The sequence below is a fragment of the Thermobia domestica genome, unplaced genomic scaffold, assembly GCF_964235325.1.
Source record: "Thermobia domestica unplaced genomic scaffold, izTheDome1.hap1.1 HAP1_SCAFFOLD_994, whole genome shotgun sequence".
Classification (NCBI taxonomy): Eukaryota; Metazoa; Arthropoda; class Insecta; order Zygentoma; family Lepismatidae; genus Thermobia; species Thermobia domestica.
The window spans coordinates 1-27,327 of NW_027656704.1; the positions used below are offsets into that span (position 1 = coordinate 1).

The following is a 27,327-nucleotide window of genomic DNA, read 5'->3' on the forward strand; positions in this document are numbered from 1 at the left end:
AAAAGTAATAATGTAATCACATGAACTATTTTGCGGAGGAGTACAAGCGCCGGTAGGACAACAGCAAATCAGCGAGATTTAGTTTCACGTGGCTTTGTTTATCGCAGTTTAGAGCTTACGCCGAATAATGTATAGTGTTTTCACCTGATTGTAGTAGCATAATGCAAATTTATTCAATTTCACCATGGTGGGAGCACGACAGTGAAATTTTTAAAAGATGATTTAATATGTTTTATATTCTTATTTTTGTTTCTGAAGGCGATATTTTTACAACTAAAGAAGCCAGTGGAAAACTATTTGTAATTAATTCATACTTTTGAGCAGGTAGCCAACGTAACAGAATTTTGAACAGTTCGAACCAATATTTAAATCAGTATTATGTAATAGCCAGAGATTAGAAGAACGATCAGTACTTATTGATATTTACATAAGAAATGTTCAGATAGTACTGATTTTGACAGTTTTCCAGCTGCTCTCTTCAGCTATTTTGAACTTTGTTTTCTCTTCTGGATTCTTCATTTACATACTTACGTTTCCTTGTTTAGTATCTATGTTTACTCTGAGAAGCCATAACAATAATCTAGGCATCATATTTTCCTTGTAAAGAATCAAGAGTAATACAAAGATGACATAGTTACTATAATTCAATTGATACAACTTGTCCCTTGTGACAGTTGCTTTCTTCTGTTTTTTCCCTCCTACACGTGGTCATAAGAATCAGCCAAGAAGGACTGTTTCTATGGCAACAGCACGTTCAGCCAATTATAGTGGTTCATTCCTTTCGCTCTGCAGTGGTAAACGTTCCACCCTCTCCGCACGTTGCCAGTTTGAATACAAACAAATGCACATTGTTTAGTCGAATGTCGACTTGAGTAGTGGACATGCTGGTTATTGAGAGCATTATTTTTAGTTCTGTTTTGTGTCATTTAATTTTATAAAACTGAGATTTATTTGCAGTGAATAACTTCGTGTTTCGTGTATACTGCTCGTGTAGTTTCAATACCCAACGTAAAAGCTGGCAACGCAGCATTGAGAACCACGTGCGTGCAGCGAGCTGTCATAAGGGACAAGTAGTATCAATTGCACTGTAATGTACTGAAAACACGTTTATATTGATTCAAAAATTAGCTGAAATAATATTTCTATTATTTCGTTTATAGCACTGTGTGAAAGCTGTCAACTTTATATGTAGAAAATGTATGAACCATAAAATAATTTTGTAGCGAGCGTCATTCTCTTCTGTTAATTAAATAATCCACTTTCAGATAATATTGCAGTGAAGTGGAGAAATTGCTTTCGTGATAAGAACAAAGATGACAGGCAGACAAAAAGTTCCCGGAATGTGGTAGTTTTGGCATTTGCGATGCAATCACAATGAAGCTTGTGCAGTACAGTTCTTAGGTTGCCTAATTATAAATGTAACAAGTGTCAACACGCCTTAACAGGCAGTGTACGAGTAGTGTAGCTGAACGGAAGAGTGTGTAGCAGTGTTGCCAATTTGGGGGGAAAGTCGCTAAACCTAGAGGATTCGCCGTCCAGGATAGCGACAAAAAATAATTATTCCGATTACCAACTTTTTTTGGTGATTTTGGAATGACGATTTGGCGACTTACTTACAAATGTAGCGACTTTTGTGCTGCGAACAACTTGTCCTAAAATAAGTACTATTAGCTCGAATCAGTTCAGATATATGTTTATTTTCCTTTTGCTGATTTGAATCAGTGCAGGTCTTGACGAGCTGGGAAAGTGCATAACATTTATCTTCACATTATTCCCACTTTGATTGGTGTTATCTCTAACCTCCTCATGGGGACCAATCCCAGCTTTTAATGTCCTTTAGTTTACAGAGCTTCCTTTAGAGGCACAAATACCGATAGCAAACAGATTATCTGTAGAAGCGTGAGTAGAAGTGAAGTGTGTAAGATTTCTTTCTAGACCTTTAATTTTGTTCGTTTTTCTAAACTCATTTTTGATTTCGCTGAAGCAAAATTGATAATAAAGTTAAAAATGTATAAAAGTGAAATAATTATTAGTTATATATGAGTCTTTCATATATGTTCTTGTAGCGTAGATAGTACTATGGCTTGAATTGATCACGTATCTTACACACACACACACACACATTATATATATATATAAGAGGCAAAATTCAACGAAAAAAATTTTTTTAGCGACTTTCACCCAAAATGGAGTCATTTCATCTCCTATTTAGCGACTTTTTTAAAATCAACTTGTTTTCAACACTGGTGTGTAGTGATCAGTTGGAGCAATTTCACAGATCGAGCAACGCTCAACCATCAAGTTGATGTGGAAATGGGGGAAAATCGGCTTCAGAGACTCTAATAGCCTTTAAAACAGTCTAGCACCAAGGGATGTTTGGCTCTTCCCAAAGCCAAAAATGGGCCTCAAAGGTACCCGTCAAGGAAGAGATAAAACGAATGCGACGCTGAACTTCGGAACCAAAAGAGAACTTTGGCCGATGTTTCCAACAATCACAGTATCGCTGAAACAAGTGTGTGTGTGTTCAAAGGTACCACTTTTGAAGATCATTAAATAAATGTGTACTTATATTGTAATAATAAAGGGCTTAAAACAAAATTTCGAGAACTTTTTGACTGCACCTCGTAGCGTCGGAGCTGAGGTCTTCATCAATCAAAGAATCAATTTTATTTTAGACAAAACAGTAGTCCAAAATAATGCCCCGAAGAAAATACCCTTTTTCCTTTAATTTAAAAAAAGTTTTTTTTAAGATGATATTCTTGAAGGTGTGTTGTAACTCGTTTATTCCATTAATTTAGTTGTTATAATGAAGAATAATAAACGGTCATATAAAAAGTCTCCGCGGTGTTTTTTGGCACATTTTTGAACAAAAATTTCTTTATTGAAAATCAATTTTAACCAAGTACATATTGACCATTATTATCTATGACCTTTTGCCATTTTTCGGGTAGCTTCATAATTCCATCAGTATAGAACTTCTGTAGTTTATTGTCGAAAAACTTGACCAAGTGATTATCAGCGGCATTTCGGTCGGCCAATTTTTTATACCATAAACAGAGTTTTGCAGAGACCGAAACAAATTGTAGTAAGACGGTGCAACGTCGGGGCTATACGATGGATGCATCAAAACTTCCCAACCAAGTTCCGTCAATTTGTTCCGAGTCATCAAAGATGTATGTGTACGCGCATTTGTCATAATGGAACACAACTTCCTTCCTGTTGGCCAATTCTGGTCGCTTTTTCTGGATTGCTTCATTCAAACGGTCGCGTTGTGCACAGTACAGGACCGAATTGATGGTTTCGTCATCAATTTTATATGACCTTTTATTTCTTTACAGAGATTCCACATCAGAATGTTAGTGTATTTCCACGTTTATTGTATTATAATGAAGTATGTATGTAAAGAGAGCTTAAAAATTAAAACATAAAAATGACGAAAAATAATTATTTTATTGTTTATTGTAATTTTTTTGAGTTCTCACTTGACATTAACAGTTTTATTTTAATTACATAATATATTTGGAGAATTATTTATTATTTGCATGCAAATGAGATACCATTCATTTTTTTATTTGATGTTTTTTGAATCGATCACCTCTGGTAGTATATAAACCCCAATAGCATTACAAAGAGTTGTGCTATCATATATTTTTTTTTATCATGATTTAATTCGAGCACTTAATGTGGCACCCAAGTTCTTCTTCTTTGAAGTAGTTGCAGGAATATGATTTTTAAAATTCATATTCATATATAAGATATAATATTTTCATTTTCATATATATCTAGACTATGTTGGTTTCTTCAAAACAAATAAAAGATATACATATCTACCACATTTCATAATAATGTAGGATAAATTAAAAATAGAACATACCTTTTTAAAAATTCTTAACTCACTAATAACAAATACCTCAGTTTTTATTATACAATAAAAATATTAACATGTTTAAAATATACATACATGTAAAAATGAATGCTTACAAATATATTGTTTTATCATTATTATAATATATATATTTTTTAGAATCTTGACTAGTAGAACACAGAACATTTTCTGTACGTCTTTCCCCCTCCTCTCAAAGTTATAACAACAAAAGGTTCAATTTATAAGAATATTTTTTTTTGTAAATATTGTTATTATTTTGATGCCTACGGAGAGAGAAGAACATTATAAACTACCTTATGTTATTAATTAATAAAGTTAATTATATCTGTACAATCAGGTACAATATTTCAAAATTACAACTTTGTTCACATGAAATTATTATCACAATAATATTTCAATGAAAGAAAGAAGATATTAAAGACTAGGTATTTTATAAAGGGAAGATGGAAAATTGTATTTGTTGTGGATTTGCATGTCTTTTGTTTCTCGAGAACAAGTACTGAGAGATAAAAAAAATACTCTGTTTATTCTTAGTGTTGGTTGAAATTTTTTGTTATTAGGTGGTCATACAGTGTTATGTTCTAACATAGAGAAAATAAATTGTCAATTGTGTTATGAAACTAATACAGATTCATCACTTACAGATTATTTCGTATAACAGTTATATATTTAATCTTCATAAGACAAAGGCCGGACTTAGAAATATGGACTTCTTAAGCTAAAGCTCATTTGATCACACTTTATCCGGTACCAATTTTTTTTTTTTTTAGTTTTTAAATTGTTTTTATACCTCTCATTAAGTAGAGCTAACTATTAAAAAAAATTATGGCATTTCAGAAAAGCTCTTCACATGTTTAGTAACTATCAGTCTTCTGTAGGTATGGTTGCCTGGAAGAAGGAACAAGATGAAAATTTTATTTATTTATTTATTTATTTTTGGAAATATTGTGTAAGTATGGGATTTTTTAAAATCAAAATTATATAAAACTTCAGATTTTTGTTTCCTTACAAAACTGATACGCCATGGAAATGTAGTCGGCTGCTTTGCTTTTAAAATGAATTGATTCTTATGATCTATTAAGTCTATTAAGATCTTTAGTTTTGAATAGAAATTAAATATCTTACTTTCTTTACTTTTGAACAATAAAAATAATTAGCACTCAAACTCATATCGTTTCAGGACACGCGCCCTTTAATATATATATATCTTAATATAGGAAATGTTTGTCTTCATATTATTGAAAGGAAGATTAAAACTCCCCTTTGCATACACCACTGGCTCTAAATCCGACCTTGATAAAGGAATATATATTCTCTTTATGAAGCGAATACATATTATGTTCTTGTATATGAGAGAGTATCACTTATGTGTGCCGGAGTCTGAATGTTAAAATGTTCTTAGTCTCTCTCCTGCGAGACAGGAAACAAACTTATTTTGGGCTGTTAATAATTTTTTTTTTACTTTTTAAAATTAAATACATTCCAATATTAAAGTTTGTTCAATATTTGTATGGCTGAGTTTAGCAACTGTACATTATTGTATTTCATTTAGACAATTGAACATGAATATGTTCATTAACAGTCATTAATAAATAATAAGTGAGAATCGTTATAAAGCTCATTTCGACCTTTAGTTTTGGGTTTTTGTATTTTGTTAGTCTTTACATGTGCCCAGCCACCGAAAAGTCCTTTTTGGCCGCTAATATGAGTTTTATTCGATCTCACAACGGGAGAGTACATAATGTAAGAATGAAAAGCAAGTTATTATTATTATTATCTCTTGTTTCGAATAAAATGCGCTCGACATTTGTTGATCTGAACTGTTTAAATTGCTTTTCAAATACAAGTATTACCTTAACTAACGTGTCATAATTCTCATATTTTCTGCACTGCTGGGAAACCTTCCTTGTTGGTGACCAATGGATGGGGTTTCCTTAACAAAGTAAGAACTTTGTAGTGGCGTATTCATTAGATCTAATTTATGTGAGTTTGCGTATTCTTCTGTCGGGTGACTAGGTTGATTAAAATCAATACTTCTTTTAGAGCGACCAAGTTTGTTATTCTCATTTATTGACTTTGCACTTCCATTAACCTTTCTTTCAGCATTAATTTCATTGGAGTCAGATAGATTTGCTGGATTTTCTGTTTCTCTCTTCTTCATTGTGTAAAAGTCACCAAATCCGCCACTGAAGGTGTCTCCGTAAAATCCTGACGAATCCATCTCAGGTCTTCTTTTATGCTCCAATTTGCCAAGTAGAAGTCGAAGACGGGATAAATTATCCATCTGACGATCAGAATCTCGTTTCATAGTATAAAAGTCCCCGAAACCGTTAGAAAAGGTGTCGCCATAGAATCCACTGGAATCCATTTCAGGCCTTCGTTTTGCTTCTCCAAATCTTCTCTTCATTGGGTAGAAATCGCCGAAACCATTTGAAAATGTGTCCCCATAAAATCCACTGGAATCCATTTCAGGCCTACGTTTACTGTCAATTTTTCTCTTCATGGGATAGAAATCTCCAAAGCCACTAGAAAATGTATCGCCGTAGAATCCACTAGAATCCATTTCTGGTCGTCTTTTGTTTGCTTCAGAGCTTCTCTTCATTGGATAAAAGTCTCCAAAACCACTTGAAAATGTATCTCCGTAGAAACCACTAGAATCCATTTCTGGCCTTCTCTTACCTGGTATGTGGCTCTTCTTCATTGGCCAAAAATCGCCGAATCCTGAGGAGAATGTGTCGCCATGAAATCCAGTGGAATCCATTTCAGGTCGACGTTTATCCATGTCATCTCTTTTCATCGGATAAAAGTCTCCAAAACCGTGTGAAAATGTATCTCCGTGGAATCCACTAGAATCCATTTCAGGTCTTCTTTTACCTGGTGGCAGTATGGGCCCATGGCGTTTCATACTCCAGACGTTACCAAAACCTCTTGTGAAAGCATCGTTATAAAATCCGTTACCATATTTCTTCTCAGGAGAATTGATTTCTTCTTTGCTTTGGTTCTGACGGTCTTTGGTATTAGATTCTTCAGCAGTAGTGTCACGTTTCTTTCTCACAGGTGAAAATGAACCAAAATCATCGCCGAATATTTGTTCATGGAAGCCTTTCTCCCCACCCATCTCAGAAGGAGATCTTTTCCATGTGGTATGCTGCATTGGAAGGTACATATTCATGAAATCATTACTCCAACCTCTTCTGTTTCTGAAGCCTATATCTTCCTCTTCCTCTTCTTCGGAATCGTCATCTGAAGAACGCTTCATAGGTTGGAACGATCCGAAGTCAGTGTTGAAGACGTTCTCGTGGAATCCTCTGGCGTTGATTCCTAGCGGATCCCGTTTGCCCCGCCAGTTGTCTTTTGAATAAGAAGAGACTCGTTTGTGGCGTTTCCATGGTGAATAATAATCTCCGAAGCCATCAAACACGGACTCATGAAAACCTCGGGCGTCAATTTCTGCAAAGACAGAACAAAAGAGTTTTATGAGCTACATAGAAGACTACATTTGCAAATACAATAAAATAACTTTAGATTTTTTTATGACTACCAGTAAAACTTAGATTCTTATAATGTAAAAGGAAAGAAAGTATTGGTTAGATGTTACAATGGATGATTCAAGACGTACTTGTAGCGTGACCTCCGGCATTGTTTTTCAAGCATTTCAAATAAATGTATAACACGAGGAACGTTGGAATGATTTAAAAAGTGCTGACTAGCTTATTGGATACAAAAAAAGTGTGATGATTTGTTTAATTGTTGCAATTACTGTAATATTTACAGTATTGAATTAAAATATCTATTTAGTCCTGGTATCGTGGAATATGGACATAAGGAATTGGACATAAGGGATTTATATAGTTACTTAGGTGATAAATTAATAATGATACACAGCAAAAAATGAGGTGTTGAAACAACACAAAATGACTACCATTTAGCGTGTTACTTATGTGTCAATTCAACATTAAGACATTGCCTTCAGAGCATATAAAAATACCTCGTTACTGGCTGTTAGTATTTGCATCCTTTCTTACTGTTTGGTATGAGTAAAGCTTTGCGAAATACATTTCGCATTTACAAATACATAAGTGACTAATAACGCTATGTTTTCTGTAATCGGTCACAATAATATTGTTGTAAATCTGTGAATCATCTGACACCAGTTACACAGATAGCAGTGCTTCCATCTATTTTCTTTATTTGTTATTCTTGTGTCTTAGCACGTATGAACAGAAGATGGCAGAACTGTTGCTTATGTAACTGTTGTCAGACGATTCACAGGTTTACAAGAATATTATTGTGATCGATAACAGGAAACATAGAACATTTTTCGTCACTTGGCACAAGTGCGAAATATATTTCGCAATGCTTTGCTCATATTAAACGATAAATATCAATGCAAATTCTCTAAGGTAGTAACGAGTTATTTCTGATATGCTCAGAAGGCGATGTGCTTGGTCCTGAATTAACACACAAGTAACACGCTAAAGTGATAGTCATTTTGTGTTGTTTCAACACTTTATTTTTTACAAAGCGAAATGTATTATTATGGAGGTGTTGACCTATTGAAATGGTTGTCTGATTGTTTTATATTTTCTTATGAAATCGGATGATACTATAAACGAACGGGCCGAAATGTTTAAATTCTGTGTAATATGTATTTTGTTTTGGATATACGTATCTGCTTGGCAAAGCAATGGTGTCAATACTTGTTTTACAGTTTACGACGAATTATAAGCGTTCGTACTGACAAAGTTATTGTAATTAATTTTCCTAATAAAACTTTTGAATCAAATTAATCAGAAAAGAAGCTCACCTACATGAAAAAAATATTGGTCTATGTTTTCTTTATCTGGCAATATGAGTTTAGAACCGTATGATATTAGAGAACACACTCTTGTGGACATGCAGTGAGACATTACTTGATCCATCCATTGCATTCACAGGCATAACAAAAATGAAACATGCTCATCTGGAAACAGAGTGAAAGTGAGGGGAACACGAGAGACGCCGCTCCTCCACTTCCAAAATATTTATGGCGTCCTTCCACTTCCTAAAAAATACAATGGGTAAAAATAGGCACGGGAGACGGCATGACGTCATGCGTTCCCCTACCTTTTCAGGCCTGCCTAGCCTAGAAACTAAATAAAACAAAGTCTGTTAATAAATACAGTTTATCACATATTTTGCAATAGAATAAAACACATAGCAGGAACTGAGGGAACTATAATGAATACTTAAAGAAAAATAGATTTTCATATAGATAAATGATAAAAATACATATGTAGAGATTGAAATTCCGTATTTGCCAATAATAATATTATTTCCTGCTCTTGAATTTCTATTCTTATTTCTATTCTTGAATATTCTTACATTGCCCTAAAGAAACAGAATTATACATCTTTCTTTTAAGGATACGAAGTTATGAATGATAATGAGAGGTTTTAACCCAGCGGTATTCAATCTTTTTTCTGTGTACTCTGAACGATTCTTTTACATTGAAGCATGTACCCCTCAGATTTAAGCTATGCTTAATTCAAATAACAAGCAACTATATCAAAAATAAATTATGGAATTTTTTATTATTACCCAATTTTACTATAAACAGAAGACTCATGCTATACATTTTATAGAATTATATTTTTCATTATCGTTCATTACGGTAGAAATGCTTCAGATTATCGTTTGCGAAACACCCAGTATATCAAAAGTCCCGAGCTATAGGCTAACTCCGTTATGTGTAAAGATAGGGGGAAAATTGTTTGAAATATGCGGTCTTCAATTTAAAATTGTGGATTTTTTCCAATTGCACCAGCCGTTTGGGCTTTAGACTGATAAAGCACTCTATGTTAAATGAAACACCAACATTATTAGTTCAACACGTTGTTCCCTTGCGGCCTCATCATAACCAAGAATACAACATTATCAGGAAACGAGTTCAAGGTGTTCCCCCACTCAACATTGTGCTCGTCCCCTATATAGTTTTTTCGTGCCATCACGTACCGTTCCAACAACCTACTGAACTGGAAACGTCGCTTTTTCATACACTATACTAGAAGAATGCTCGTTCTTCGCATGAGGAGAATACTTTCATTTTGAACATAAAGGGGCATTTGGATTTAAATGGCGTTGGAAGTGTTCGTCTCAGCGACCTCGAAAAGTATAGATTCGACCCTGAGATCGGTCATTTCCGATCATTTTTATATGTCTCCCCCTCCTCCTTCCCTAAGTTGCACCGTTAAAGTAAAATAATAATAATAATAATAAAAAATCCCGCGCCCGAACCTCATCTATGTGGTAAGATCGGTCTCCTGATTCAAGAGTTATATATATAGGGGAAAGGCGGATAAAACCGGGACATTATCTGCCCGGTTATAGTGCCATTATCTGTCGGCCAACGCATGCAATTAGTTGCAAACAGCCGCCATGTCATTCTTAGTTTAAGAGAAAGCTAAGTAAGTGGCTCCTTTGTCGTTGGTGATGTGTTGAAGAATTTGTGTAGAAAAGTTTTGATTTGTCTCCCATCGATAATATACTGCTGTTCCTAACCACTGGAAGATTGACTTATGTAAGTATACAACATATAATAATAACTCTTCCTGCTGTTATTTCATGTCTTGAATCAGAATTTTTAAGCTCTTTGAGAGGTGCTAGGCCTTTAGTTCTGAATAATGGCGTAGTAGTATAAAACCGGACAGAACCAGGTAGTACAGTGTAAATCTGAGAAGGTTAGATAGAGTGTCTTAACTGTAAGGGATGGGCACACGAAGCTTGTAGTAATGTGGACGAACATGATGAAACTTTTATTTGTGATTTTTGTTCTTAGATTTAATAAAATCGTGACCTAAATTTAATTTTTCTATGTTATTGGTCTAATATAGTCTAGACCTCTATATTTTCCGTACTTTTTAAGCCCAAATATTTTTTCAGATGTATTTATTCTTACTGTACTGGTTCTTATAGTAATTACATATTTTTCTTGTAAAAGAAAAGTTTTTTATAATTATTTTTATATGTACCCGGTTTTGTCCGACCTGGTCGCACAAAACCGGGTTTTTGCATACACTTAAAAAATGTTTTTGCTCTCGAAATTTCCCAGCTTTTTCCACTGAAATAAACATTTTTGTGTCAATGAGAAATCTATTTAGCATTTGAAAGCTAATTCAAGCTATACTATTCATATAGATGCTGAGGAACAAGCAGAAACATTTTGGGGGTCCCGGTTTTGTCAGACTTTCCCCTATATATACAGTATATATATATATATCCCCCTCCCCTACGTTGTATCGTCAAAGTGAATTGATAAAAGACATCTCAGTCCTGAACCTCATCTATGTTGAAAATTTGAATGAGATTGGTCTGGTGGTTTAAGAGGTATGAAATCACAAATATATTCACTTCCGTTTTCGTACACTGTAAAAAATCGTTGTTATTTCAACGACATGCCTATGTGTTAACGCGATTGTATTAAAATATAACACAAACAGGTGGTTAGAACAACTCACTCTCCATTTGGAGTTGTGCGTCAAATGCCGGTAGTTGAAATGACACACAACCTGTGTATTAAATTAACACAAGTATAGCATCTTCGGTGTTGATTTCTGCGTGATTGCCAAATATGTTGGGCATCTAAGTTTAAAAGCTTATGTACTGAAGTTATCGACAAACAGAGTAGAAAGAAATGCTTAAGGAAATCCAGGTATTCACAAAATTTCAACATGCAAACCGCGCGATGTGTTCTCAATTGTTTTACATAATGTTTCTGAAGAAATATGGCAACAGCCATATTTAAGTGTCTACCATATATAAGTGTCTACCATATATAAGTGTCTACCATATATAAGTGTCTACCACTCTACCTCTTTCTCTCTCTCTTGTTTACTTTCTTGTTTTAGCTGTTTCTCCTTTCGGTTTTGTGACAATCCCATCATTAGCTGTTGGTAACTAAAAAAAAATCGTTTGCTTAGTGGTTAAACAAGAGAATACCAGTGACTCCACAGAAACTAAGTGACCTCATTGTGGAGTAGCACTGCCCGCAAAAACAAACAACTTCGATTCAGGGTTGTCACTAAAGGGGAAACAACGAACGAATCCTTCCCTAGCAAAAATTTGAAATTCATGTCAATTCAAGTGTCTTAGTCTAGTACTATGCATGTTTTTGATGCATCAGATCCTGAGTTCGACTTCAGATTACGACGGATTGAATATTTATTTCTCATAATCTCTTTTAGTCTATACCGAACAATCTTTCAGTACTTTTTCTTCCTCTCATGCTAGTCTTTACGCCTTCCTATTGTCAATCTGGTTTGCTACTCCTACAATTGAACTTGGAATGTAGTTTTTTCTACTGTAGAACCCATGGAGTACTCGCAGATTGGTAGTATTAGCTCAAAGTAATCCTACATTACTAATATTTCTAATGTTATAAGAACGCACCTATAATGAGCTATGGAGTACTTTGGGGATCTCCACCACTGTGTTGAGTCGGTAAAACAGAACCGTGTACTTAAAAGAGAAAAGCAATTTAAAGTAGCCTTTAACATGCATTTTGTCTTATTATTAATGTGTCTAAGTGTGTGTTCGTGTAGTGAATGTATGTTATGTTATTCTAAAATGTTTGACAATTCTCAGGCTGAAAGAGGATAGGAAACTAGATCATACTCTATGTGATAATGATGTCGACCAAAATACGGAAGTCAACACGTTAAGTGCAGCTACGTTTGATGCACACACGATCAGTCTATCCGAATAACTGTATAAACACTTGTTTTTGAATTCTACGATTTCACTATGTATTGCTAACCCAATGGCTCTCCGACAACTACTCCAAAACTCTCTATCCCTTTGATTATCCATGACTGACCAATACTGACTCTGACGAAATAAACTGAAGCATTTATACAGCAAAAGGTGCTTACACTGCAGCTCATAGCTTCCAAAATTTGGGCTGAAATCATTACACGTATGAATGAGATTTCTCTGAAGCAATCTTAGTTAACCAATACTGCTTAAAGATTGAGCATCATGTCAACACTTAGAATTTTGCATAACTTACATCACGCTGTTCGATGCAATGTGTTTCTGTTAACAACAAAACTAACAATTACAAAATGCTTACATTGATAGAAATCATCTCAGGCAAACTTACATAATTAAAGACATTCACAGGCTGCTTTGTGAAACTGAATACTAAAACAAAAACAAACTTTAGTAATCTTCCAAAACTGAAAATTAACATACACAGGGTTTCTGATATTATTATTTTCACTTAAAATTATATTAACTTTTAAAAACTCCTTGGCACTATGGTAGCTGCCGAGGTTCAGAACTATTCCTTTGCAAGTTTTGTTGACACTAAAAATGTTAGTAATGTTACATTCTCCCAAATCTACTAATTTATTTCGATCCAAACACGACGTCATTGCTTTTTCTATATAATTCAGAGGTTATTGCATTATTATTTAGGACCATGTCTCACATGAATAACACTCCTAGATTTGCAGACTAAAATGCAGAGCTCCCCATGAAAATTTAATCCATTGTTATGTGCTTGCTTTATGCTGAATTAACAGAATTAAGTAAATAATAGATTAACACTCACCATAAATAAGTGACAGAGAGTAGATTATCTTTATGAGTTGAGTATTGATGACTAATAAAATCATTTTTTTTAAATATTGGATGAATTACAACTAACCCATGTCTTGGAGAAAAATCAGTGACTAATAAAAGCATTTTTTAAATATTGGATGAATTACTATTAACTTATGTCTTGGAGAAAAATTGGTGACTAATGAAAGCATTTTTAAAAATATTTGATGAATTACCACTAACTCATGTCTTGGAGAAAAATTGGTGATTAATAAAAGCAGTTTTTTTTTTCATATTAGATGAATTACCATTAACTCAGTCTTGGAGAAAAATTGGTGACTAATAAAAGCAGTTTTTTAATATTTGATTAATTGCCATTAACTCATGTCCAGGAGAAAAAGTGGTGACTAATAAAAGCAATTTTTAAGTATTGGATGCATTACAATTAACTCATATCTTGGAGAAAAAACAGTAACTAATAAAAACATTTTAAAAATATTTTATGAATTACCATTGACTCATGTCTTGCAGAAACACAGGTGACTAATAAAATTAGTTTTACTTATATTGAATGAATTATCATTAACTTATGTCTTGTAGAAAATCAGGTGACCAATAAAAGCAATTTTGTAAATGTTTGATGAATTACCATTAACTCATATCTTGGACAAAAATTGGAACATTTGAGACCTTATACAGAGTCACTTTTAGCGTCGTATTTAGAGTTTTATTAACGTATGATGCTAACTTCGTATTCAGTATTTAGTAGCACGTTAGTGAAGTTAGCAACTATAGAGAAAGGCCGGTCACGACTTTTCCACAGGGTTGTCCAAGCAAGAACATTAGGAGGAATCAAGGGAGGAGATACTTATTCTCATTTACCTTGATTTCTCCTAAAGTGTTTGCAAGAGTCATGACTGGCCTTTTTGTATATAATTCGTTGCTACACAGAAGTTAGGATCACGCGTTAGGCTAACTCTAAATACGACGCTATAAATGATTCTAAATAGAGCCTTTGGAGTTTTGAATATGCTTTTGGAAGGGGGAAAGAGACTACGTAAATTCGGCACGTCTAGAAGCCCTACACCAGACATGTGCAACAGCCAGCCCTTAGGCCTGTTGCGGCCTACTGAACACTTTCATCCGGCGCGCCTGATCCGTTATTGGAAATGTATTTTTTACGTGACCTCTTAACCTTAAATGAATATTTTCCCAGGATAACTAATGTCGACCGTAAAAATATCCTTCGCGTTGGAACATAAAATTGATCACTGAACATTGAGAGACTAGTTCAGAACATTAAGCTTGAAGTTTCCGACTAAAATAGTAAGTAAATACTAGACTAAAGTAGTAATTTTCTGCTTTTCTTTAGTAAGTGAATATTTTGGTTACCGTTATAGTTTTCCTATTTCTGTGCTGTTACTGTACAATGAACAAGCTTCTCCATTGAATATAGCTATTCAATTCTTGTGAAAATGTTATACATTATCTCGTGCGGTCCTCGACACCAGTAAGTACTTTGATTGTCCTCTGTTCCAACTTGCACAAGCCTGCCCTACACATTAAGCACTGGTTACACTGACTTAGATTTGGTTTAAATAAGATTAAAAACATTCGAGGAAAAGAACGACACATCAAGAACACATGTTAACTAATAGAAGTAATGTCAAGCATATTACTGTGTAAGTTATATCTTGCACAACAATTTCTATTACAATGCACACTTGGATTAATATACCATCCAGACATGAAGTTTGGAAAAATCTTAGCAAACTGGGTGCAAAAGTTTTCAAAATTGGGATTAAGCTATAATGCAATAATGCAGTCTTCCAGCTGCAGGTTGGTTTTCGTTTTACGAACAGATGGAGTGGCGAACGTCACATTATAAAAGAGCTTATGAAGTGCTATTTTCGCAAAACTGAGTACGTTATAAATTAGGCCTATGAGAAGTAAATAATGCTACATATTTCTTACGTTTGTTGTACGGACTCGTAGAGATCTGCGTACTATCAAGTGGTAAGCACTGCCTTAAGTATACGATGCTCTTACTTGTTCTATGAAATGAAGTGAAATATAAGTTTTACATCCCACATTTATGCCCTGTACACTGAAGGATATGGATAACTTAATCAAAGTGAATTATTCTGAAATAACTGGTGGAATGATAATGGGGAAGGAACGAAATTATCCACTATAAACTCACATGGCCTGGAATCTAAGGACCACTCGCATCAGAGATAAGCAGTTCACCACTGAGCCTGCATTTTATCTGCTTAGTTTTTTTGTCATATAGAAGGATTATATTTTAATCGAAAGAAAATAATAGTTTAATTTATTTTTATTGGTACACGCGTATTATCTCGCGGCATCAAACCTTTTATTTAGTAGTAGTCCCACGTAGCGTAGTCACTAATGTTTTCGCCTTTGTTGCGAGCGTTCCCGGGTTCGATTCCCGGTGGGAACGCTAAGTCGAAAAAGAAAGAAAAGCTTTTCAAGCCAGCTATCCTGAGTGAGGTTTTCTTGAGTTCTCCTCATTTACACCAGGCAAATGTTGGGATAATACCTAACATAATGATCTCACGCCACTTCCTTCCTTCTCCATTCCTTTCTTTCTGTCCAATTCCACGGGTAGTGTTGATCACAGAGATATGTTTCCTCATATGGGACGGAATAACAGCATAGCTGCCAAAGGCTGAGAAATCTAATTTGTAATCGTAATCCTTCTTATCTCGTAATTTGACGGAGGTGGAAATGAAACTTATAATTAGTTTCGATAACAATAAACTATACAGTGACTTCTTTGGTTTAGAATCAATATTATCAACATTTGATGGAAAAGTGGTAACAACTGTAAATTATGGACAGACAGCAGATGCACAAACGTATGAAAATAATATAGTTGCAGTATATTCTCTCTCTCTCTGCCAGTCAGTAATGAACAGATCAAGTGAGTGTTCAGTGTAATTAAAACTTCACAATCAGATGATAGAATATCAGAAGTTATGATGTCCGAAGTTTTTCTTCAAATAAACTTGAAAACAACCCGACAATTTTTCCAGAAAAGGTTCATGAAAATAACTCCTCTTCAACAGCGAGAAAAAAAAGTAAGGTATCCATCTGCAGTAACTAATGTATTCCGTTATTTTCATTTAGTTCGTTACAGTACACCTTTGGTTTGGTACTAATGATAATGTTAGTAATTAGAAATACAGTAGTTGTTATAAATGTTAAAAGCAACAGTGATAACATGCAGAAAACAATAAAAAAGAAGTTCAGCTTTAAATTTGTATCTCCAGTTATACTAAAGCCTCTAGTCTTCGGGTTTACCTTCACTTCAAATAACAACTACCTGTATAAAGCTTCTTAGACGCTTCATTGGAATGGAGTAAGACTACTGCAATCGAAATGAATTATTGAGAGAAGAATCTATCGAATAACACGTAGATCTTTCTCACAATTTTTAAAGCATTCTGCTTGAAAACTAAATGAATAAGGCGTACTTATTTCAATCACCCGTAATACATACAAGAATTGAAGGATTAAAATGAAGGATATGAATCTAGCCTATATCCTATTTTTCCCTTAGTGACATGACACCTGTATTATTTTGCTGATCAAAATGAAATATGCTTAGGTTACGTGGCACGTACACTCATGTCCAAAATTATTGTAGCATGTCTATAAATATGTTGTTGCAGGAATTTAATTTGATAATGAATTCCCCGGCATTTCTTATAATGTTAGTATGTGTATAATCGGCAAAGGCATGTATGTAGCAAATTTAATGTCCAAAAAGCAGTAAATAATAACAATAAAACGAAAATAAAACTTTCTTGTCTATTTAGCAACATTTTGTTTTACTCATTCTAATTTTTGTATTTATAATTCTTTTCCCATGAAATTTACCACAAATATACATTTGCCGATTATACACATAGTATAAATATTAAAAGTGCCCTGCAAAATTATTATCAAATTATATTCTTACAAGAAGACAGTTATAAATATGCGACAATCATTTTGAACATGAGTGTAAATTTCTAAAATTTGATAAAAATAGTAACTGTCCCCCCCTTCCCCTAAGCTTGATTTAAGTTAACTGAAAGTTAATATGCCTTCCGTCTTGTTTGAATTTGTACGCCGTTTCCCTCTCAAATATACAGTTTCCTTCTTGGGGTAACAAGTCTGTGTGTGTGTGTTTTTTAATCGGAGTTTTAAATGGGAATCTAACAATTTATGTAGTGTTTCAGTTATTTCTAGACCGTAGATTCTGAAGTTAAATTTTAGGCTAAAGTGTGAAAGTGTAGATTCTACGAGTATTCACTGGATGATCATGCTGCTAACAAATCAAAAAAACAGCTACAACTTGTATTGTAGCACGGAACAGAACACAGTAATCTCCTGACAGCACTCTCTATTCTATTTTATCTCTAGCTCATAGGTTCTACATACAGATTTATTTTATACTCCACGAAGATAACTATCAAAATATAAATACCTAGGTACACTAACCCCTTACTCCTGTTGCGATTATCCCAATAAACTACTGAACTGTTCCCACAGAATATGTCAAATTCCGAATGATAGAGAGCACGCGCTTATTTCAGACAAAATTTTACTTGCGGGTGGCTTAGTAGTAAAGAGCTCACCTTTGACGCGTGAGGTCCTTGGTTCGACCCCAGTTCCCTGCAACTAGATCTCGTGATGGTTAATTATAGTGTCTGCGGGTTTTCTTGGAGTTCTCCAGTTTCCTCCCACTTTCACCATCACCATTAACATTCATCTCATCATCACTGTCTCCTTTAGCCTTGGTTTATAATCATGGGACATTAAACTAAGAATTACTTGAAACGCTTATACTACTAACAAATAACCATTACACCCAACAGTTGTGAAAAAATTAGAAGATTGAGGATACGGGAGGGAACGTAAGGAACAAGAGAAAATTTATGGTCACATTGTTGTCTATTACAAATACACATGGCCTGGGATCGAAAGAGGGACTCTCCGCACTAGAGATGAACCCTCTACTACTCGGTTATTGTATCTTCGTAATGTGATGCCTTTCGCTTTTTGCACAAGTGCTTCATTTGGTGAAAGAAGGAGAAAATTGTTACACTACTAATACAGATAATAATATATTATAATACAAAAAATTTAGTTTTATTTGATGTGATTATTCTTTGTCTGTAGAGAATGCATCGTGGCTGGTAAATTTCCAGACATTTCCGTTTTTATGATCAAAATGTATTTTTTATACGAGGCATATCCACAAAGTAAGTTCCAAAAGTGCTTCAAGATGGTACGACTGGTCAGAGCGGGATGCGCTTGCACAGGAATGGGGTAGCATCACATAACCATAACCTGGCACGAATGCAGTTATGTGAGTGAGACAACTCTGGTACTTAAACAAGTCTGTGAGCATACAAGTTAAACGCGGTCGTCAAGTGCAAGCTATACACGGTAATCAGATTTCTTCACGCTAAGAAACTTTCGGCGACTGAGATGTAGAAGTAGTTATGTGAAGTTTATGGACCAGATATCATGAGTGAAGATATGGTCAGAAGATGATGCAGATAAAAAACCACACCAATGTGAACGTCGAACACCGTAGTGGCCGAAATTTCATGGTTACGCTTGAATTGTTGGAAAGTATGCAAAAAGTGATTCTGTAGAGCACAATATCCAAACTCCCATGTCAATTTCTGCATATCAATTACTGGGTTTTCACAAGCGAGTGGTCCACGGTTCGATTCCCGGTGGAAGCACTTAGTCGAAAAAGTGTAAGAAGCTTTTCCGGTCACCCGCTGAATGAAGATTTCCTGGGTTTTCCTCATTTCAGACAAATGCCGGGGTGATACTTAATATATAGATCCTAGGCCACTTCCTTTCTCCCCTTTTCCCGGATGCTGTGCTCGCCGAGGGACGTCATCCCTCATACGTGACGGGTTAAATAGCCATAGATGCCGAAAGCCCAGAAATGTAAATCCTAAATCCTAAATCCCTGCTTTTTCGCAAATTGTGTGCATGATGGTTCCAAAATAACTGAAAGCAGAGCAGAAGAAGCACCTAGCGTCCACACCGATCTTCCTGCTGCGTTACAACCAGGGAGGAGAATCGTTCTTCGATTACATCGTCACCGGGCACGAAAAATAGGTGTCCTACGTGACGTTACCCTACAGTCTCGATCTCGACTTCTACCTTTTCCTCCAGCTGAAGCGATTTCTGGCTGGACAAAGTTTCGACAGCGCAGCTGAGTTGCAGATGCTTGTGACATTTTGGTCCAACTTTTAGCGGCAGAAGTCTTTGACATAAACACACAAAAGCTAATACCGCGTTATAACAAATACCTCAACAAGGATGTTGCATATGTTTAAAAGTAGGCTATAACTCTACAGTAACAAAATCATTTTCTCCGTCTTTCATTTTATAGTTCATCGATGCTTACTTTCTGGATGTGCCTCGTTTCTATGCATATATTGCTTACAAAGTAATATTGCACTGCGAATCACATTGTAGTTGACGGCTCTACAGTTGCAAGCTTCACACTGTACCTGAAAAAGGAGTACATATTCCATTTTCTACAGTAGATGTAACTTTTGTTCAAACTGCTTTAGGCTATGCTGCACTCATAGGGAAAATGTTGAAGCTTTTCTCAGCAACTACAAAACTATTACTTTGTAATGTTATATGCTTGAAAGTCAACTATTATGATGGACTATGCACTGAATCTGGTCATGACAGTCTACAATTTGAATCAGAGATTTTTCTTTGTTTTTAATTTTGCTTTACATGTTGTGAACTGAAGAAAAGGGAACTAAATTCTCTTTTTTTAAATCTATAGGTATTATATGCTCTACTTTCTAAATTTTAAATTACTAAATTTTTAATGGTTTCAAGTTATTCAATAAAATAAAATAAAATATGCTGGAGAATAAAATATGCTGAAGAGTCATTAAATTTCCGAAAAATGTATTTATTACGTCTGAAAATATATAATTTGAAGGTTCTTTCTGCTTTTTAATAATTCGTACTAAAATATTAAATCGGAGAAGTTTGACGAAAGAAAAATGCTACATATGGATTAGAAGCAGAGTTCCTGTTTTAATTCTTTTATCTGGACATGGACTATACTCATGAGCAATTGAATTAGAAACAACGGCCTGTCTGGGAAAAATGTCTCTGTGCTCAGCTTGGCGAATATAATAAGAGGACGTGACATATGACAGTGAGAGCATCAAATCTCATATGGGCTGTACGAATAATAGTTGACAACAGAATGGACAAGATGCATTTGATCACGGACGTATTATCGGTACCAAATGTATGATCCAGTAAATGTATGAAGTCATGGAGGAATTGGGCTTTCTAAGCTCCACCACATCAAGAGTGTATCGTGAGTACGTGAATTCGAGTAAAAACCACCGCCAAAAGAGTTAATTGTCGATAACAGAATCATCATCTGCTAGTTCGGATGACAAGACCGGATGGACGAGCAACAGCACAATAGATCACTCATCAATTCAATTCTGGGCAACAAGTGTGAACATATATATAATCTAGAGTCATATCCTCGTCACGGAGTACAGAAGCAAGGGTCTCACGAGGGTACCTCTGCTCAACATCTGTCACAAGACACAACGATTGACATGGGCAAAGGAACACTGATATGGGACGCTCGGAGCATGGAGAAAGTACTCCTGGATAGATGACACGAAGTACCAGTTGGTTCACGAACGATGGCAGGGTATGAGTGTGTCGTCAACCATATGAGGCAAGGAATCTTCTTGGCAGCAGGGTACAGTTCAGGTTGGTAGTGGGGTAGTCTTCTTTGAGGACCGTTCACGTAAGATGAAATGAAACTCCTAGTACTAACATCGTCCCTCACCGCAAACGTTACAGGAACTTCCTGACAGATCACGTTCACTCCTTTGTTTGCCTCCAACATCCTGCAGGCGACCAGTACCTATAGCAAGATAATGTTTCAGCCCATAGCTCCCGAATTGTGACTGACAGTTGATGAGCACTCCACGGATGTGAAGATGCTTCTCTGGCCCAAGAAGGATCTCCGATCTGAGCCCAATTAAATATATCTGGATGCTGTAGGTACCCTGCATTCGACCAATCATCGTGGATTATGGGAGGTTATAATACGATCAACGATCAGTATGGCTCCTCAACGTTGTGTTCTGTGGAGTTCATGTTACACCGCATGCCGTCGTCATCAAGGCAAAGGGGTGTTTCAGTCTAATTATTTCAAGATACAGTAAAACAAGGACAGTAACAACATTTAGACATGAATTTTTATATTTGTGTATTTCTACGTTGTAATATATTGTAACGATACTAAACATAGATGTCCTTTGCTATCTTATCATGGACCAAATTTAGATTTGAGTGTTAATATTTGTCTAGCAGTGTGTTGGTTGGTGGGCAGCTTTTATTTATCCATGATTTCAACCTATTGTGCACAGCGAGCCGAAGGCTTCGGGGCGCAACAAGTAGGGTTCTTTAATTTTTTTTTTTTTTTTTTAGAAAACATGTCGAAAAGTCAGCTGTATTGTAAAAAATGCGAAAAGAATTTAACAAACTATTAAAACAATCGTAGTTTAAGAGAATAACTAACTGTAGACAAAATATTTATGTAAGAAAAATAGTAATTACAAGGCGCCTCGCCTAATTACGGGACAGACCCACGGTACAACCGGCATACAGTTACAGGCTTCACACTTTCTTGACTTCGGCACCCATGTAGGAGATATAGTCAGTGTCACGTTTCGAACCTTTTATTTCCACAAGTGGCCCTTGGTACCTATTTTAAAAATGAGTGGCTAAACTTCTAAGCCGCATTGGAAATGGAACATACTATATGTAGGAAAATCAAGAGTTTTTACTCAAAAAAAAAAATACATTTTTAAAAATTTAAAATCGAAGACCTTCGACTTCGACATTTAGCTAAAAATCAGATGACTATAGTTTTGGCTTAATATTTGGAGATGTGTTTCTTTAGAGACTTTTTTTTTTTTAAATGACTTTGCAAAGTTAAGCAATTATGTTTATGTGCAAAAGTACCAGGAAATTGATTGTGGAACATACATAGTCCAACAAAGTAGTAATCACATTCTTAAGTAGGAAGTAAAGAAGAAGAAAAGTTTCTAATTCAGTTTTCGCATGAAGGGAAAGGAATAACGACCTCTGAAGGAAACTGTACTCACATTAGTTGAGAGACAAACACACATGGAGGCGAAGGGAAAGAAGGGCGGGGGTTTGCTTTTAGTGAAGAGACGAAGTCTGTCGTGATGGATGCCATCCAGGAGAGAGTTTTCAATCTCATACAGTACAGGAAGTGGAAAGCGGGAAAGTGCTCCTCTCTCACTTGATGGATTGCAGTCGTCTTTCTACATCCTTCTGTTTCCTTAGACACACATACATACCCACTTCACTCAAGAGAGTATTGTGGGTTTACAAGCAGATAGGAAGCACATCTTAATTGTTTTTGGAAACTTCCAGGAGGACTGAAACTTTTTCTTTTCTCCCTAAGGAGAAGCTTAAGATGTTTCGTATCTTGAAAGTACCTTCGAAAAAAGGAAAAAAAAAAATGTGATTCTATTTGAAGTACTGTAATTACATAATTAGTGTAATTCTTCTAAGGGATCAAGTGACCACTCTTATTTGGCATTTTCACCGCAAAACTTGGTTTCGACGTCATAGTTGGTCTTCGTTAAGTTTTCTTTTTCTGTTTTCAGAGACGAAATTATTCTACTAAGCGAGAAAAATTCCTCCACTTTAATTAATACGAAAAATTCTTATGTTGTTCATATTTTAATATACCCACACTTAACATGGTATATCCGCCACTGAGTACAACTTCCTCGGTTTAGGAAAAAGATATGTCAATCATACTCACTACCTAAGCATAATGTTTGATTGTTTAATTTCTGGAGTAACATGGAATTTTTCTTTTTACTTCAAAGTCTGAGAGATATTTAATATCGTTCGAGGTGGGTTTCAGACTGGAGAAGCTTGATAGACGCTATGAGAAATAGTGTGCTAATTTTGAACACAGATACAAAGAAACTATTTTTGTTTTCACTCCTTCATTTGAATTTTTAAAAATTCCCTTCTTTTTATGAATTTAGCTGGCTTTCCCGCAGGATTTTTAAGATGGAGTAGTATTAAATGAAATGATTGGTGCTAATGGTTGTAGTGGTGAGAAAGCTGCTCAGTTCAAATCTGAACCTAAATGTGACGCACTCGGACAAGTCTTTCCATCTACGACTGATAGTACATTCTACTAACATGTATGATAAAGACCCCTGCATTTGCTCAGCCTACGGCGTCGCAAAAGTTCAATCACATTTGATATCTCTAACCTTAAGGGATGGCATCTTATTTTAACAAATGCAAGCCCCAATGTTTTTCCCGATTTTTTAATTTTCATGTATGCGGAACATCTGAAAGCTCTGAAATACAGTACTTCTTTTAATCATTTAGCTGAACCTGCCCTCTCTACACAGCCCATCATTCACATATGAACATTAATCTCCTTGTCACTCCTCACATCATCTGTACATGTCCCTTCACAGATACAAGTGAAAGGTGACTTGATAAAAATCGGCAAGGGGTACCATAAAGGGGAGATTTTTTCTACTATTTTTTTCAATATCTCGCACCGTATGCAAGATTTGAGTCTACTTCCAGTTCGAGTTTCTAATTCATGTATGATCAGTGTTTTCATTCTTCTTGCATGCAGTATGTAATAAGCAAATACATTACATATTCAATTAATTATAATGTCAATGATATATGGTGTTCATTGGGCAAAACACTCAAAACAATAAAGATTCATCTTAGACTGGAGAAATGGTTATTCTTCGTTTCTCATTATCATTGGGCTATGAAACAAACGCCTAAGAGATATACAACCTCTGTGTAAAACTAAGTGGTGTTGGAATGTATAACTCGTAGGATATGCTACTTTATTTTTTTTAAAGAGAACATCGTATGCAAAAAGCATTGCAATTCCTCGTTTGTCCGATTTGGGTGAATTTTGGATATGTTGTAGCTGAGGACCCCCGGGTCAATTGTTTATATGGGGCCAACTCCCTCAGACCAACCCTGTGATCTTCGGAGATCACCAAAGGTCACACAACGGGTGTTGGCAGAACTGGTTCAAACTTGGCATACCAAAACTATTTGTGTGTTATACCGGCCTACGGCAAATGAGGATAGTCCACGTAACTAATCGTGTGATCTCCAGAGGTCACCAAAGGGCACGAGACTTGCTTGCACTTGAAGACAAGGCACAACGTGACGCGTAATATACGTTTGAGGTTCAGTTAGAGAAGGCTGGTATTCTGCTTGCGTGAATGTTCTCCCGGTTCTCAGGTTCCGTCAAACACCAACTTTGGATTGCATTTGAAGAACCCAGCTACCGACATCGAAGACGACACCGAGGAATTATTCGAAGATCCAACATTAGGTTGGTACTGCACGTGCAAAGGCAGGCCCAGAACTATTGGTTGCTGCGCACAAGTTGCTAGTGTGCTGTGGTACCGTACATGGGTTACGCTAGACATGTATCAAGTATTCGCTGTCCCAGCAACATACTTCTGTCTACGTTACTTGACGCTGCAGAACGTGACTTGCCCGTTATTTTTGAAGACGAGGTTGAAAGTTCCTGTTTTGAAGGTATAGAGTTTGAACCTGACGACTAGTTGTACGGTATCATCAAGACATGAAATCATGTAGCAAGACGAGGCAATCGGTTACCCTAGTTAACAAATGTGCCGAGGGAACAGAGTTATTGTTCCTTGCTTTCCACACACGTACCGGAAGGAGAAAGTAACCTGCTGACTCGGAGACCGGGAGTATGAAAAGTACTAGAGCAACGTGGAGAGAGGGGTCCAAGTTCCCTGCTCCGGGCAACGGTAGAACTGATCTGCCGACTGACGTCTCCCACAACACGTTTCAATTTGTGACCTTCGTTACACCATTACTACATTTTATATGGCAAGTTCGCGACAGTTCCAACAAGACCCGTTGTGTGACCTTTGGTGACCTCTGGAGGTCACTATGACCGCGAGGTCCTCATCTACAACATACCCAAAAATCACCCAAACTGGACAAACGATGAAATGCAATGTTTTTTGTACGGTGTCTTTTCAATACTTCCAGTGTACCTTTGGAATAAAGAAGTAACGGCCATGCTTTTTAAATATTTAATTAGAACTGGACAATCTACACGAAATGTGGAATCGACCAACGAAAACTTCACGTTTCTAGCACTTGTGGTTTTCGAGATCTCATTGTTGAAACGACTGAGTAGAAACATATAAACCTAGCATTTTAATACATAGGTCCTAAATACCAAATTTCATGTCTATAGCCTTAAGCGATTTCGAGATACGTTCTTATTTTAACAGTTGTAACTTTTACCCTTTTTTGTCCCCGTCTTTTTTCTTTCCTTACGGGGGAAATATCTAAGAACGCTAAAAAAAGGTCTTCAATTATTGTAAATGAAAATTCTATATACCAAATTTCATGTCGCTACCTTTCAGATTCGGAGATATAAACATTTTACTACAGGGATGCAAATAAGCAACAAAATTTTACTAGCCCAAGAAGTGCGAGTGGTTATTTGCATCCCTGTTTTACTATAATAGTTGCTACCCTATTTCCTCTTCGAATTTCCAGAAATACTTCTTTAATGTGCTTTACGTCATAAATTCTATGCAGTGTCAAACTTTCACGTTTTTAGCTTAAGCAGTTTGGCTCGGGTGTTGATCAGTTGCTCAGTTCTTTTAATGGATGTCCTTGTGTTATGTTTTCCATCATGAAGTTCAGGTTATGGCCATATCTAAATTTCCAAGTACGATTGCAGTGTTGAAGAAATAGACTAAAAAATAAAGCAACTTGTAAAATACACGAGAAAAATAACAAACATTGCAACGTTCATGTTCTAACTGCATGGCTTAAAGAATCCACAGGTTCATCATTACAAAAAGGAAAGCACACCTATCAACTGGATCCTATCAAATATCATTTAATAAACATCTCACTTAGAACAGCATTTTCAAACAGTTTCAACTGAAGCCTACAATAGACTTAACTCATTAAAAAGGCACACTGGAACGTCCTGGAGACTGAAACTTCACACAATTCTGAATACATACAAGGCTTTCTTACGCTCCACGTTAACTTATGGGCATGTTGCATGGATTGCGGCTACACGTTCATTTTACGAGAAGCTTTTTGTTGTTAGAACGACATACTTTCCGGATTACATAGCGAATCAAACTGCTTAGTCCAAAAACCGACTTGTGCATACTTTCGTAAGACTAGCTGAAATACCGGCGTTCTCCGGAAACTAAGAAGTGACGGAAATAAATAAATAAAACAAAAAATAAAAAATAAAAACCTAGTTCTCTTCCCTACATTTCTTTTTCTTTTTTAATCCTTACTTCTCCTCTTTAGCGGCTGTCACTCTCTATCCCTGACACTCATCTCTCTTTTTGTTGTTTTTTCGTTACAACTTGAATTTCACTTTTATTCCTTACGCAGAATGAGGTAGGAATCGTGCACAGTTCGTCTGGTACTTGAAACTTACTGTTAGACCACACATTTGTCATTGCTGTTTCTTCTACAACTTTTGTTACTTTTATATTTTAAAAATAACCACACTTGCACATAATATCATACATAGACAAATGATATATAAGAATTTGTATTCTGTGCATCATTAGTTTTGGATTATATGATTGAGAATGTATTTTATGAATTCGTAACAAGAATCTAGGTTGGTTTCCTCTTTTCTTGGTTCCCTACAGTTTCCTAAAAGTATGCCAAGCTAAGGATGT

At 35.6% G+C, this 27,327-nt stretch overlaps 1 protein-coding gene across 1 annotated transcript; it reads right to left on the reverse strand.

Moving 5' to 3' along the window:
• Window positions 1-3,441: 3,441 nt before the first annotated feature.
• LOC145677529 (uncharacterized) lies at window positions 3,442-21,597 on the reverse strand. Its single transcript, XM_081748003.1, has 2 exons — window positions 21,357-21,597; window positions 3,442-7,336 (listed from the first exon to the last, which is right to left on the reverse strand). Exons 1-2 carry the CDS (start codon window positions 21,595-21,597, stop codon window positions 5,745-5,747), a joined length of 1,833 nt encoding a protein of 610 aa, XP_081604129.1. The 3' UTR covers window positions 3,442-5,744.
• Between the last annotated feature and the right edge of the window lie 5,730 nt (window positions 21,598-27,327).

Excerpts from the sequence above, each read along its gene's own strand:
- LOC145677529 (XM_081748003.1), bottom strand. The coding sequence starts at position 21,597 with ATGATTGGTCGAATGCAGGGTACCTACAGCATCCAGATATATTTAATT. Across the intron at positions 7,337-21,356 it reads AAGTTCCTGTAACGTTTGCG|AAATTGACGCCCGAGGTTTT; the intron begins GTGAGGGACGAT and ends CTGTCTTTGCAG.